At 48.8% G+C, this 14,931-nt stretch overlaps 1 protein-coding gene across 6 annotated transcripts in view; it reads left to right on the forward strand.

Annotated features, from left to right (window-relative positions):
- Positions 1-10,073, forward strand: part of MARF1 (meiosis regulator and mRNA stability factor 1) — a 49,078-nt gene extending 39,005 nt beyond the window's left edge. For all 6 annotated transcript variants that reach the window (XM_017871732.1, XM_017871733.1, XM_017871736.1 and 3 more), the window contains 5 exons: positions 1,950-2,162; positions 3,467-3,527; positions 3,615-3,740; positions 5,455-5,625; positions 7,527-10,073. In XM_017871732.1, coding sequence (XP_017727221.1) covers positions 1,950-2,162; positions 3,467-3,527; positions 3,615-3,740; positions 5,455-5,625; positions 7,527-7,720 — 765 coding nt within the window. In that variant the 3' untranslated portion in view covers positions 7,721-10,073. The remainder of the gene's footprint in view (positions 1-1,949; positions 2,163-3,466; positions 3,528-3,614; positions 3,741-5,454; positions 5,626-7,526) is intronic.
- Positions 10,074-14,931: the final 4,858 nt, after the last annotated feature.

Here is a 14,931-nt window from a genome sequence, read left to right on the forward strand (position 1 = left end):
TGAAAAAGGCATCAGGACCAAGTGAGATAACAGTGGAATTTTTTTTTTTTTTTGAGGCGGGGTCTCGCTCTGTCGCCCAAACTGGAGTGCAGTGGCCAGATCTCAGCTCACTGCAAGCTCCGCCTCCCGGGTTTACGCCATTCTCCTGCCTCAGCCTCCCGAGTAGCTGGGACTACAGGCGCCCGCCACCTCGCCCGGCTAGTTTTTGTATTTTTAGTAGAGACGGGGTTTCACCGTGTTAGCCAGGATGGTCTCGATCTCCTGACCTCGTGATCCGCCCGTCTCAGCCTCCCAAAGTGCTGGGATTACAGGCTTGAGCCACCGCGCCCGGCCAACAGTGGAATTTTAACCAACCCTGGAAGAACAGATAAATCTACCTTTTAAAAAATCATTCTGAGCCGGGCGTGGTGGCTCAAGCCTGTAATCCCAGCACTTTGGGAGGCTGAGACGGGCGGATCATGAGGTCAGGAGATCAAGACCATCCTGGCTAACACGGTGAAACCCCGTCTCTACTAAAAAAATACAAAAAAACTAGCCGGGCGAGGTGGCGGGCGCCTGTAGTCCCAGCTACTCGGGAGGCTGAGGCAGGAGAATGGCGTAAACTTGGGAGGCGGAGCTTGCAGTGAGCCGAGATCTGGCCACTGCACTCCAGCCTGGGCGACAGAGCGAGACTCCGTCTCAAAAAAAAAAAAAAAAAAAAAATCATTCTGGACCAGGCGAGGTGGTACACATCTATAATCCCAGCTACTAAGGAGGCTGAGACTAGAGAATCAGTTGAGCCCAGGAGTAGGAGTTTGAGGCCAGCCTGGGCAACATAGCAAGAACCCATCTCCTAGAAAAAAAAAAATACTGTGCTAGGTTGCTGAAAAAGAAAAAAAAGGAAAGCTTACCACTTATTTTTATGAAGCCAAAATAAGTTTAATACCAAAAACATAAGATAGTCCCTGAAGAGAAAATGATCCTAAATAAGATATTAACAAATGAGCCCCAGCAATTTAAAAGAAGAATGTTATGCCATCATCATCTAACTACGGGACTGATCATTAAATAATGAAAGGATATACATCCAACGTTTTCTAAACTCTGTTAATATCTATCCTAAGAACACCAGTTCTGGATAGGTGTTAATGGATGTTCCAGGACAAAGGACTTTCCCTGGCTCGCTAAGATTGGGAATATCCTTTCTCTTGGCGACTCCAGAGCATGTTAAACACTCTGAAAAGGTTTATGGTAAAGAAATCTGCTTCCTTACCCTGCATACACAAGGGTTTTGTTTTTGTTTCTTGTTACGTTTGATGTGTTCTTAAATAATGCTAGCATCATCCTCCATCACAGTGTTTCTTGGAAAACTGGTTTGAGAGGTGGTTTAATGGCCTCAGTGTCCACTGTGTGTACAGTGATTTGCCGCCATGGTTTGCCTCCCCTGATTTCTTCCCTACTCACACAATCTCTTCAGACCACTGCAGCCTTCGACTTACAAATAGAACTGAAGTTTGCTGGAGGCTATAGCCTTCTCTTGGAGGAAATCCTTGACGCTCCTCCTTTTCCTTCCCCACTTCCTTTTTTCCTCTCTCCCTCCTTCCCTCCCTCCTTCCTTCCTTCCGTTCTCCCTCCTTCTCCTTTCTTCTTCATCTTTTGTGTCTCTTCATCTTGTTCATCTGTGTCTAATTCGTCGTCTTCGTTGTCTTTGTCTTCATCTTCTTAGTGTTTGTCTTCATCTTTGTTGCCTGTGTCTTCTTCATCTTTGTCTTTTTTGTCTTTGTCGTGTTTGTCTTCGTCGTCTTCATTGTCGTCTTCGTCTTTGTCGTCTCCTTCTTCATCTTCATCTTCTTCTTTGCCTTCTTCTTCGTCTTCACCTCTGGGCCTTTTCCCTCAGTGGGAGGCCCTCACTTTCCAGGGGGCAGGGCCAGTCACTGACATTTCTAATGCTACTTTTTCTTTTTACCCAGGTTTTCACTAATGATAAGATGGAAGAATGTGTGAAGCTCACAAGTCTGTATTTGTTTGCAAAGAACGTGCGCTCTTTACTTCATACTTATCACTACCAGCAGATTTTCCTTCATGAGTTTTCCATGGCCTATACCAAGTATGTCGGAGAAACTCTGCAGCCCAAGACCTATGGCCACAACAGCGTGGAGGAGCTCTTGGGAGCAATTCCACAGGTGGGCACAACTTCTGGGAGAGCATCTTCTGAAGAGCTGAGCCACAGGCTAACTCTCCTGAACAGAAAAATAAAATGCTGCCAGAATAACGGAACGGCAGGCATTTTGAATTGATCCTTTCAAAACATACTGTTGGTCTAAAGTAAATGATTTTAGCATTTCTCCTTGATTCTTTCTGTAAACCTTTATTAAATCCCTGTATGCCAGGTGAGTAAGTTTCAGGCTCTAACCTCAGAAAGGTGTTGGGTAATGGGAGAGTCAGGATCCCCAAGCGGGCAGCTAGTCAGGGTGGTCAGCGCAGTGATGGCCAGGAGCCCCCTACTCAGTGGGCGCGTTGAGGAAGGCCGTGTCAGGGCCCACTTCCCAAGCCTGGGGAGTCTGGTACGGAACCTACAAGGATGTGCCTAAGGGAACCACGTGACAAGGAGGGGAGAGAGCATTCTGGGCAGAGGGGATGATGGCATGAGCAGATGCAGGGATGTGACAAGTGGCATGGAGTGTGGAGAGCCTAACAGGGAGCCGAGAGCTCGGTTAGGGAGGATGTGGCTCCTCCAGGTAAGGAGGGAGGACTGTGTTGGAGAGAGCTGGAGCCCAGGTTTGCGTTTGAAAAGCACCCAGTGGCGCTGTCCATGGTAGAGCAGAGAGAAGCAGGCATGGAGGAGGGAACTGGGCTAGGATCCTGGCCACTGCAGAGGTCTGGGTCAGTGCTGGATGGAGGGATTGAGCCAAGTGAAAATAGTAGAATAGAGCAAGTAGCAAGGACCCAGGCAAAACTCGCCTGGGAGCTGCCATCAGTGACCTGGCCACGGGGTGCACATGTCGGGGGCCTGGGAGCCCAGCTCTACTACTACCACTCTGCTTGGCTGAGATGGAGAGTGGCACCATCAGGGAGAGGACTTTATGATTCTGATCATGAACTTAGTTTAAAGGGTCTGAGAGATTGCTCTTAATTCTTTTAGGTGGTGTTTCTGCAAAAAAATGGCAAGAACTCTCATGGGAGAACTACCTTAATTTATATGCCAAGACTAGTGTTTGGAAGACAGTCTTTTTAAGAATTATAAAGAATATTTCTGAAACTGTGTCTCATGGTTTTGAACTACTCTGCTTTTATGGGGGCATGTTTCTGTCAGCTGCTTCTGTTGCTTTAAAAGCTAAGGAGAGAGTAGAGAAACATGCTTCTTGGCAGTAACTCAGCTCCTAAATTCTGGCCTAAGGCAGGCACCGTAGGTCACACTCTTCCTGAATGTTAGGGCTTCTGTCCCCTCCTTTTCCACTGCTTAACCAGTAGTATGTCTTGTGTGCAGGTGGTCTGGATAAAAGGACATGGTCATAAGAGAATTGTAGTGTTAAAAAATGACATGAAAAGTAAGTAAGCACCCATTCCCTCCCCCCTTAAAAAATCACGGTTCTCTCACTGACATTTCTCTCTGACGGGTGCTGTTTGTCCTGCAGGTCGTTTGAGTTCACTCGGTCTCTCCCCTGCCAATCATGAAAACCAGCCCTCGGAGGGCGAGCGCATCCTGGAGGTGCCCGAACCGCACACAGCCTCGGAACTCGAGCTTGGAGCTGGTGGCAGTGGTAAGAGAGGACAAGCAGAGACATAAGAGCTTGTGAAATTCTAGGAGAAATGGCTTGGGGTCGGGCAGAGCGAGGGAAAGGACTCCAGCAAGTCATCCCATCCGCTGAAGTTAAATAGCCACACAGTTTTCAAAGCAGTTTTGGTATTTAATTAGTAGCAGAGGGAAAAATTGACCTTTATTTGTTAGCATTGTTTGGCTGACTGGTTAAAGTCACTGAGGGCCGGGCGCGGTGGCTCACGCCTGTAATCCCAGCACTTTGGGAGGCTGAGACGGGCGGATCACGAGGTCAGGAGATCGAGACCATCCTGGCTAACATGGTGAAACCCCGTCTCTACTAAAAATACAAAAAATTAGCCGGGTGTGGTGGCGGGCGCCTGTAGTCCCAGCTGTACGGGAGGCTGAGGCAGGAGAATGGCGTGAACCCGGGAGGCGGAGCTTGCAGTGAGCTGAGATCGCACCACCGCACTCCAGCCTGGGTGACAAAGCGAGATTCCGTCTCAAAAAAAAAAAAAAATGTCCCTGAAAGATGTTGGCAACCCAATAATGATCGTCTTACCCCAATTCAGGTGTTGAAGAAAAAAATTATTCTGACACTTGTTATAATGGAAATTCATGACACTTGCAACAGCGGGGAGAGAGCCAACTCCCAATACATAGCCTAGGAGCAGAGTGAGGGCTCGGGGTGGGAAATTACGAAGAGGATTCCTGCTACGGGCAGGCAGGCCGGCTGACCAAGGATCCAGACATCAGCTATGAAGGGTGATGAGGTCTCAAGGGCGACGGGATTCTCACTAAAATGGCTCAAGCCAAGACTGGACCCGGCAAGTTCAGCAACAGACACGGAAGGCTAAGGTCAAGGCCCAATCCAGATGGAAGGCCAAGGTCAAGGCCTGATCCAGAAGTGGGCTCAGGGCGCCTGACTCAAGGCTGGTCAAGGCGTGTTTGTCACAGGACAGCCCTAGGCAGGACTTGATATACTAATGCTTAATATTACCCAAAATTACACCGAGTCACATAGAGTTCAGGTAGATCCACCTCTGTAGTAGATAGAGGCCAGTTCTCATGAATGTTACAGCAGTTCTAACTTTTCTGAAGGATTTTTGAATTCATCGTTATAGGTGAGAATTTTGTCTTCAAAAGATGTGGTGAGATAGATAGCACGTTACCGTCCCCTGTGCCCTTAGGATAACTGAGTTACATGGCATTTGACGTTTTATGAGGTGCCCTCCTGGGAATCAGCTGCCGGGGCAGCCTTCAGCAGTGCTGACCTCCGTTCTGCAGCGGAGGCGCGCAGTTCTCGGGCAGTCACGTATTCCACAGCTCACCCACAGTCGGCAGCTAGGAAGCCGCAGAACCAAGCCCAGGGCTTCGGATTCTGGGCTTCCGCTTGCTGATAACCACGTACACCCCGTCTCAGGCTGTCCCCTCTCTTTGGAAACTGACTACAGGACCCTTTTATCTGGTTGGACCTTTTAGGGGCCGGTGTTCCTGAGAACACAGATCTTCGGGAGAACTAGCTTATTAAGGCATTCCATTACCAGGATCTTCCTGTTAGTGGGTTTTGGGTTGGTTTGTTTTTTTAATACCTTAAATACTTCTTGACTCTCTTAATCTTTAAGGCTTAGAAGGAAAACTTCACGTGTGAGCCCGGGGTGTGTGCTGGGGGTGGGCGTGGAGGTCCTGTAGCGCCCCAGCCCGCCTTCTTTGTCCAGGGCCCAGTCACATGGAGCCGGAGCTTCTCCGCCTGACCGACGACTCCCCCGTTGACCTCCTGTGTGCACCCGTCCCCTCGTGCCTGCCGTCCCCTCAGCTGAGACCAGACCCCGTCATCCTCCAATCTGCTGATCTCATTCAGTTTGAGGAGCACCCTCAGGAGCCTTCTGGTGGGTGACTCCGTGTTGTCGTGGGGGTTTTCTTTGGGGTTGAAAACAAAACCACGATGAGATGCTGATACAGTAAATGACGGAGGTGGGAAGGGACTCCCCCTTTTCAGGTGAAAAACACTGCGCTGATTATTCGACCTTCTTTCCCCACCTGGGTTCCTGCAGAATTGGATACAGCCCCAGGTTGCCTGGTGAGCGTCAGGCAAGGGCGATTTGGCACCTCTGGGGGCTGGTGGCTTCGGGCTGTGGACGAGTCCACAGGGGAGGGTTGGGGGCCTTTTGGGCTTCACTGTCCCAGACTCTGTGGAGGCTCAGCTGCTCTCAGGTATGCCTGTCACCAGGCGTGCGCATTACCCATGGTGGCCGCAGGGCCCAGAGCTTCATAAACGGGTGAATGGAGAGAGGTGCATGTGGCTGGAGCCCCTGGACTCTATCCAATGATCTGAGAACAGACAGGAAGCTGAGCACACTGAGTCCCAGCCTCGTGCAGGCGTTGGTGCTGACCCTGTGCTCAGGGCTGACGGACACCATCACATTGAGCTCTCACCACACTCCAGGTGTGGGGCGGCCGCTTTATTTCACAGGCTGCGTGACTAAGGCACAGCTGGTGCTGTCACTAGAGAGGCAGTGGCCCTGGGCTGCTGGGCTAGCAAAGGCAGAGCCGGGATTGGAACCCAAGCCCTCTTGTCCTGTGGTGTCGCCTGGCCTCTGGAGGGGACAGCACATCTGCCCCGCACAGGTCCTTCCCTGCTCTTCATCTGTTGGAACCCAGCTCCTCCCCACTGCTGATGCTGCTTTCCAGGTCACCAGGAACAACCCCGCGGACTCCTGGCTTGGCTTTTACCATCTTGGCATGTGTTCAGCACTGTTGTCCTCAGCAGTGTTCAGCACTGTTGCCCAGGAAAAGAACTGAGGCTGTTGACTTGGAAAATAGGAGATGGGGAAGTAACTGCCTGCGGATTGAACCAGCCTGTGCAGGCAGGCCTAGACGCACGCCATGCTCCTGTGCAGTGCCTCGCTAGGGTTGGTGGCAGATTGACGTTAGCTCGTTTGTGGGATTGTGGCCTTTGTGCCTTTATTCTGGGCAAGTTTGGCTGCATGCACAGGATGAGAGAGGAAAGTAATTAAAACAGTGTGGGCAGTTTTGTCAGTCTCTCTCCTCTTGAGGGTCAGCCTGGGCAGGGAGCTGGCTCTCCCGTCCCCTCTGCCACTCTCACCTTCCGTGGGCCTTTGGGATCTGGAGCCCTGTGCCCTATGCAGTGGGAGCCTAAGGCATAATGATGCATCTGTTTCAAGCAGCATGGCCCTGTGTGTCGAGCATGTGAATGACATGTGGCTCAGCCCCAGAAATGGCAGTCTGGAAGCACTGCGGGAGAGCTGGCTGTGCTTCACCTCCTGGTTCTGAGGGTGATTTTGACTTGGCGTGGTCCTTTCTTACCCCGGTAATAGACCCATGGGGAGCTAGGTCCTCTCTAAATGGAACGGGCTTGGAGCTCCCTGACACTGAGACGCTTCGACCCCACCCCCCGCCTCCTGCCTCAGGAAGTCTCTAAGTCATGGTTAGCTTATGGGTCCTTAATATCTGGCAGGGAGAATGAATGAGCAGAGAATTCAAAATGGAAAAAAAAAAAAAAAAAGTGTTAACCTTTGCTCAATAATTTATAGCTCAAAATACAGATCTTTGCAACTTGGTAATCCAGTTGGAGAGGTGGGATGCAGTTAATAGATACTTGACTTCTGTGCCAAGTACACTGGCCACACAACTCATATGTGAACTGTGGCATAGATGTAGCATTTCGAGGCTTTTTATTATTATCTTTTGAGCAAATATGAGCAAGAAAGAAAACCCGCACTTTTTACAGATCCTGGAACTGAATCTGTTTGCTTTTCTGTGTTTCCAGAAATGATGATTTTAAACCAAGAAGGAAAAATGGAGATTCCAATACCAGGAAAGAGCAAAACTCTGACCTCCGACTCCAGCTCTTCCTGCATCTCAGCAGCTGTCCCCCTGCCTCCCTGCCCCTCCTCGGAAACCTCCGAGTCACAGCTTATCAAGGACCCTGCGGAAAGCCCGGCCAAAAGCAACCCAAAATAGAGTCAAATTGGCAGCCAACTTTTCCTTAGCACCCATAACCAAGCTTTAACTCCCATTTCCAATATAGAATTAGGATGGGAAAACACTGTCTGATTCTGCACACAAAAGTGGGTTTCAAAAATACATCCTTTTCTGTGTCATGAAAAGCCCCTGAAGCCATTTACTTCATCTTACCTGTATTCCATCATGTTTTTCTTTTACATTGAACACAGCTTTGAGCTGAAGTCTTTCTTTTCTTTATTCTTCCTTTTTCTTTTTTCAATTGTTTGAAGAACTTGTGGCATTTGTTAAAGAATCCTTAATATATTTTACCAAACTTCCCTAACTATTATGAAATATAATGGTGTTCCAAAAGAAGACAGCACTAAGAGCTCAACTAGCAGGAAGCGGCTTTGCTTCCATTGAGCCACGCCAGTGGTGTCATCCTACATGTAGCATAATATAGTCTCTCAGCCTTTGCTTACTGGTGTTTCCAACAGTATTAACCCAGTGCGTGGCATGTCTTTGAAGCAAAGCCTGTCCCGCAAGCCTGTGTGTTCACACACTGAAGGAGAAGGGTAGGCGAGGGGTTGGGAGTGTATTTTCAGGTTGGAATGTGAAGGTTCCTGGCTTCCATGTGACTTGTAAGTGTGCCTTGTTTTTTATTTAAACTATGTCTGTAGTTGACAAATGTGGCTTCATCACAAATTTTTTTAAACGTTTCTACTTTGGGGTTCCATTTAGGAGCTTTCTAGAAAGTTGAGGATGTTTTAAGCTTCCCATCTGTGTTCCAGTTTGATATGGGTTAGGTTAAGGAAAAGGAGATGGTCTCGATGTCATGGATTTAAAGTCAGCATTCGGATTACAACACACATTATTGTGTGTCGAGAGGCAGCATTGGAAAGAGTCTGATTTTTGAAAATATGCATCAAGTGCATAAATTACAAATCAGAGCTGAGTGGGGAGGTGCTTCAGCAGCAGCGGGATCAATACGATTTCCACTGGGAAGAGACAGGAATTCTACCTACACATAGGAAGGCCAAGGTTGATCCGCTTAACCTTGTTATTATAATTTTAAAGCTGGTATCGGTAGCTGGGAAGCTTTATGTGTGTGTATGTCAGCTCAGCATCTTTTAATCGTGTCTGATTTTACTCTCGTTACTTCTCGCTGTTGGAAGCATGTCTGGGTTTTTTGTGGCGTCTGGTGTGGAACGGCCTTCCTCTCTAGGTGCCTGAGGTGTCCGCTGACGGGTGGCCTCTCACCCCCCCTAGAGAAACCTGACATTTACAATGGATTGTATTTGTCGGGCAAAAAAGGCGGATTCATTCATGGAGCAGAAAGAACCTGTTGGCGTAAGGTCTTCCACTAGTTAGATGGTTTCTTTTGGGGAAATGTTTATATTTGGTAACTTCTAGAAAGCCAGAAAATGGACTCTGATTTCATAGCCAGCATTTTGATAAAATGCCACAAAATAAGGGCTGTAGAGAGATTTTTACAAGTCAGATTTTTTGTTCCCCAAAACTTTTAAATGAAGCCAGTGATTCCCAGTTCTCAACACATGGCCCCAGTCAAGACAGAACACCATGGAAAAACCCTCTTAAGTATTATGGCGCTCTCCGAATCCTCCTGAAGGCATTTCCTCTACAGACATAGTGTTACAGGAAGTTAAATGCAAATGTGCAATTTTTTTAAAGGAGCTTTTAAACAATGTAATAGTTGGTGTTGAGAACATCAGTTGCCTTGTTCTAAGATTTCATAAGGCTGAGTTTGCACGCTTGGACTTCAGTTGTGCTAGCATGTAAAGAATGGTGGACTTTAAAACCATGAGAGGTATCATTACAAGTCACCTGGAACAGACTCAAAGAACAGGTTCTTTGGGCAGCAGACAAAGAAGAATCAAGTTCTGTGCCGTCCCGTGAGTGTGTCTGAGTACCATTCACTGGAGTTGCTGCTTAGTCTGGGACGTGTGTGTGGCTCTTAACAATCGCTGTCTGAAAATGAGAGAGAAGACGTCGGAAGCACGTTGTGTTCATAATGTACTCCACAATGGCCAGTCCAATTGCTATCTATTTTTTTATCCAGAGGCTTAATTAAATGATGTGGTAAAATGATGTTTGAGCATTAAGACAATGTAATTCTTTATTTCTGGGTGGAAAGATGTACCGGATTAAATTTATCTGTTTAAAAAAAATGACAAAAGTTTTCACCAAAACCCCCTTTCCCATCTTGCACTATTTGTTTTGGATTGGGTTTGGGGGAAAGAGATGTTTTTCTTAATTGTCTACTTTGTTTGAACACTTTTGTTGTGGTTCAAGTGCTGTTTTGTGTGTTGGGACCAAACAGTTGTCAATAAACTTTACAAGCAAGCATCTATTTTGAGTTTTCCAAGTGGTTTTGTCTGTCTGTCTATCTGTCTTGTCTGTCTGTGGGGAGGAATTATAAACCAATTCAGTTCTGCCATCATTCATTTTGGGTCTCCCCAACTTCTTGACTCTTCTGAAAATAGAACTGTGAGGTGGAGAGCAAATCGGTCTGCATCTTAGAGGTCTTTTAAATTCAGTACACACCGAAGCAGGTGGCTGGATGGTGGGGCCTTCGTGGTCAGGATCCTCCAAGTTTTTCAGCCTTTGTTCCAGCTTGTAATTACATGTGGGAAAATACAGTAACCACAAAAACCTTCCAGTTAGAAAACTCCGTTAATTCCTAGGCTCTTTCTTCTTGTGAAAGAAATCCACCGTGCCAACTGTGTCATTTTTGGTCACTGCTAAGCATGCTTTTTGAATAAGCCAATTTGGAAAAGACTTCTTCCACAGACACAGTTGTGAAGCCCTCCCATCCCCCGAGACTGCCATTACCCTCTGTCACCCCTGCCACCTGCATCATCTGGCAAGAATTTAAAAGGACCCAGAAGAGCCTTGAGTGAATTGCTGCTTGATGCCATTTTTTTCAAGTTCAGCAATGTTAAAAGCTGCTGAAGTCCTTTCCAAACATATTTCACGATGGCAAATTTGTGCAGAAAAAGTTGTGTAGCCATCGTGCCCCTTTTGAGAGGGGTAAGGAGGTCTTGCTAGGTCTGGAGTGGGGCTGGAACGGTGGCTTTGCATTTATCTTTGTTCGTTTCCCACCTGGGAAGATGATTCAGAGGTAGTAGCTTAGAAGACGGCTGTCGGGGAGAGCAGACCTGTCCGTAGCAGAGGGGGTTGTGCTGATCGGAGAAGATCTGTTCCCTCTCTGTTCCCTTTGCCTGAAGGAGTGTTGTGCTTTGGGATTCACCTTCACTTTCTAGCTGCTTCCATGAGCAGAGGGTGAGTCATGGCACAGAAGCCCTGACTTTTGTTTTCTTGAGACAGTCTCACTCTGTCACCCAGGCTGGAGTGCAGTGGCATGATCTCTTCTCACTGCAACCTCCACCTCCCAGGTTCGAGCGATTCTCCTGTCTCAGCCTCCCGAGTAGCTGGGATTACAGTGCACACCATCACTCTGGCGAATTTTTGTATTTTTAGTAGAGACAAGGTTTCACCATGTTGGCCAGGCTAGTTTTGAACTCCTGAGCTCAAGTGATCCTCCGGGCTCGGCCTCTGAAAGTGCTGGAATTACAGGCGTGAGCCACCACGCCTGGCTGAGAACGCTTTTTTTTTGGTGGGGGAGGGGGGTACCTGGACTACAGAGCTTAGAAGGTGCCAAGCCAGAGCACCAAGAGCCAGAACTTTCCTTAGCAAGATGAAGAGAAGAATGGACACATTCTGGAAAGGAATGACTTGGAAGTGGGGGACCTAGGGTGCAGAGGAGGAAGGCATTGCAGGGTGGAAGGGGCCGTGCTTGGAGAGAAATCCTGCACAGTGGCTGGGCTGCTCAACTCCTCGCTCCACAATGAGGTGGTGAACCAACCAGGAGCATCCGCAGGGGAGCAGTACCAGGGCCAGCAGGGAATCTCTTGGGCCTGCTTGGCACCATCTCCTCCATCCACCTCAGGCAGCTCATGTGATGGCCTCGAAAGGCTTCCCAGGTGCAGGGCCTGGGCATGGGGGAACCCCCACTCCTACCACCCACCAACCCCCCTTGCAGTTTCTGGTATCACAGCAGGGGCAGACAAATCCACACGAGGGCTGCAGGGTCACTGTCCTCGGTATTTCAGCAGCCAGAGTCTGATGCATCAAGGTCAGGCGTGGCAAGAATCAGGAAATACTTTTTTTTTTTTCTTTTGAGACAGAGTCTCACTCTGTCACCCAGACTGGGGTGCAGTGGCACGATCTTGGCTCACTGCAACCTCCTTCTACCCGGTTCAAGCGATTCTTGTGCCTCAGCCTCTGAACAGCTGGGATTACAGGTGCCTGCCACCACACCTGGCTAATGTGCTTTGAGATGGGGTTTTGCCATGTTGCTCTGGCTGGTCTCAAACTCCTGACCTCAAGTGGTTCACTTGCCTTGGCCTCCCAAAGTGCTGGGATTACAGGCGTGAGCCACAGCGCCCAGCCAGGAAATACATTTTGGGGAAGAAATCCCTGTTCCGAAGGTGGAATCCCTATTTTGCTGTGTGCGTGGGGAGGCTGATGAGGTTGTGCATGTGGGCTCTGAGGCCTGACTCCTGCTGGGGGCTCCCCATCTCCCTGCGTGCCCCTCCTCTGGCCTGACTTCTGCCCCAGCGGCCTTCGTGCAGCTCCTCGACTGTGCTCCACTCCTTTCTCCCAGGAAGCCTCACACCTGCCGTCCCCGGGCCTGGGAGGCCAGGCAGAGGCCAAGGACGCAGGCTCTTAGCCAGGCGTGGTGGTGGACGCTTGTAGTCCCAGCTACTCAGGAGGCTGAGGCAGGAGAATCACTTGAACCCACAAGGTGGAGGTTGCAGGAGCCGAGATTGCGCCATTGCACTCCTGGGCGACAGAGCAAGACTCCATCTCAAAAAAAAACAAAAACAAAAACAAAAATTAAAAAACCCTGCAGGCTCTGAAGTCAGAGGCCTGGGTGGGAATCTCTTCCCCTCGCTGCTTACTGACGCTGAGACTTGGGGCAAGTTACTTAACTAAGGGATGCCTCCTTCCCCATCTGTAAATGGGGAGAAGATAATGGAATAATAACCTCAGAGTAGTATTCTATGTCCTCAAGGAGCTACTGTAAGTGAAACACCCAGAGAAGGCCCTGCGTGTTTAGTAAATACTAGCTGTGAGAGTTATTATTACTGTTATTATTATTTTTTGAGACAAGGTCTTGCTCCATTACCCAGGCTGGAGTGCAGTGGTACGATCTCGGCTTGCTGCAACTTGCACCTCCTGGGCTCAAGCGATTCTCCCACCTCAGCCTCCCGAGTAGCTGGGACTATAGGCATGCACCACTGCACCCAGCTAATTTTTGAATTTTTTGGTAGAGACAGGGTTTCGCCATGTTGTCCAGGCTGGTCTCAAACTCCTGGGCTCAAGTGATCCTCCCACTTCAGCCTCCCAAAATGCTGGGATTACAGGTGTGAGCTACCACGCCTGGCCAGGGTTGTTATTTACCCAAATCTTTACCTAAGTAATTATCCCTTAGTCACTCAGATCTTAGCTCAAACATTATTTTCTCCAGGAAACTTTCCCAGACTCATCCCTTTTCTACCCCTAGACTAGGCAAATTCCCCCACTTTTCAGCGCTAGCTTTGCCTAACTCCACTCTTTGGGGGTGTCAAAGAGTATGACTTTTTTCATAGCAGGTAAAAAAAAAAATAATCACAGTTTACCATTGAATATGAATGTGTGTGATTCTTCAATTGTTTCCCTCCACAAGGCAATAAAGTTCATGAGGGCAGAAGTGGTCTGATTTTTTTATTCAGTCACATATCCCCAGGACCTAGGGCCTGGCTTAAAGTGTTAATAGATTGAGTTAGTTTTCCAATGTCATGTAACAAATTGCTACAAACAACATGCAATTATTATCTCATCAGTTTTGTGGATCAGAAGTCCAGGCGTGACTTACCCAGGTCCAAAACTTGAGCATCTCAGAAGGCTGCAATCCGGATAGCGGGTGGGCTGTGTTCTTATGTGGAGGCTTGACCAGGGCAGAACTCACAGCCAAGCTCACGCAGGTGTTGGCGGAATTCAGTTCCTTGAGGATGTTGGACTGTGGACCCCACTGGCTGTCAGCTGCAAGCTCCCCATGTGGCTTCCTCAATGGCTGCTTAGTTCATGAAGCCACAAGGAGCCTCTCTCTCCAGTCTGCTAAGAGGAAGCTTTATATAAAGTAATCTAAGCAAGGAGTGACCTCCCTTCATCTTTGCCATCTTCCATTAGTTAGAAGCAAGTCATAGGTTCCATCTCATAGATAATCCGTAGTTTTCTTTTTTTTTTTTTTTTTTGAGACAGGGCCCTCACTCTATTGCCCAGGCTAGACTCAAACTCCTGGGCTCAGGGAATTTTCCCACTTCAGCCTCCCAAGTAGCTGGGACTACAGGCACATGTCACCACCTCTGGCTTCATTAGTGTTTGATGAATGAGTAACTGATCGACTTAGAAGGCCTAAGACATCCGATCTAGCCCCAGGGATGGGAGGAAAGAGGTCCCAGGCTAAATATTTTGAGGGTCAATAATGGAGCTTCAAAGCTGCAAGGGACCTTACAGACCCACTGGTCCAACCCACCCTCCACCCCTACACCACGGTTTACAGATGCTGGAGAGGTGAAGATGGAGAGGTTAAACCATTGCCCAAGTCACTTGGTGGCACAGCAGGCTGGAAGCCTTGGTCTAGGCAGCTCCCAAGTCCAGTCCAGCTATGAGCCCTATGGGGTGTTAGGCATGAACCAGGGGTTGGCAGCCAGATGAGTAAGAGCTGGGTACTTTTCTGCCTCTCTGGGAGCAGCAGGACCCCGGGCTCTCTGCAGACAGCTAAGACAAGAAGCCGCCCTCTGAGGGAGTGGTTCTCAAATTAAAGAGGGCATCAGAGGCACAAGGGGAACGAGTTTAAAATGCAGGCTTTTGGCCGGGTGTGGTGGCTCACACCTGTAATCCCAGCACTTTCGGAGGCCGAGGTGGGCGGATCACCTGAGGTCAGGAGTTCAAGACCAGCCTGGCCAACAGGACAAAACCTCATCTCTACTAAAAATACAAAAATTAGCCAGGAATAGTGGTGGGTGGCTGTAATCCCAGCTACTCCGGAGGCTGAGGCAGGAGAAGGTTGTTAAGCAGGCTCCTGGGCTCACCATGGAGATGGACACCAGATGCTGGGGCAGTTGGGATCAGAGCTGGCTGGCCCAGGGTCACACTTTGAC

The sequence above is a fragment of the Rhinopithecus bieti genome, unplaced genomic scaffold (assembly GCF_001698545.2).
Source record: "Rhinopithecus bieti isolate Rb0 unplaced genomic scaffold, ASM169854v2 scaffold_6876, whole genome shotgun sequence".
In the NCBI taxonomy this organism is placed as follows: Eukaryota; Metazoa; Chordata; class Mammalia; order Primates; family Cercopithecidae; genus Rhinopithecus; species Rhinopithecus bieti.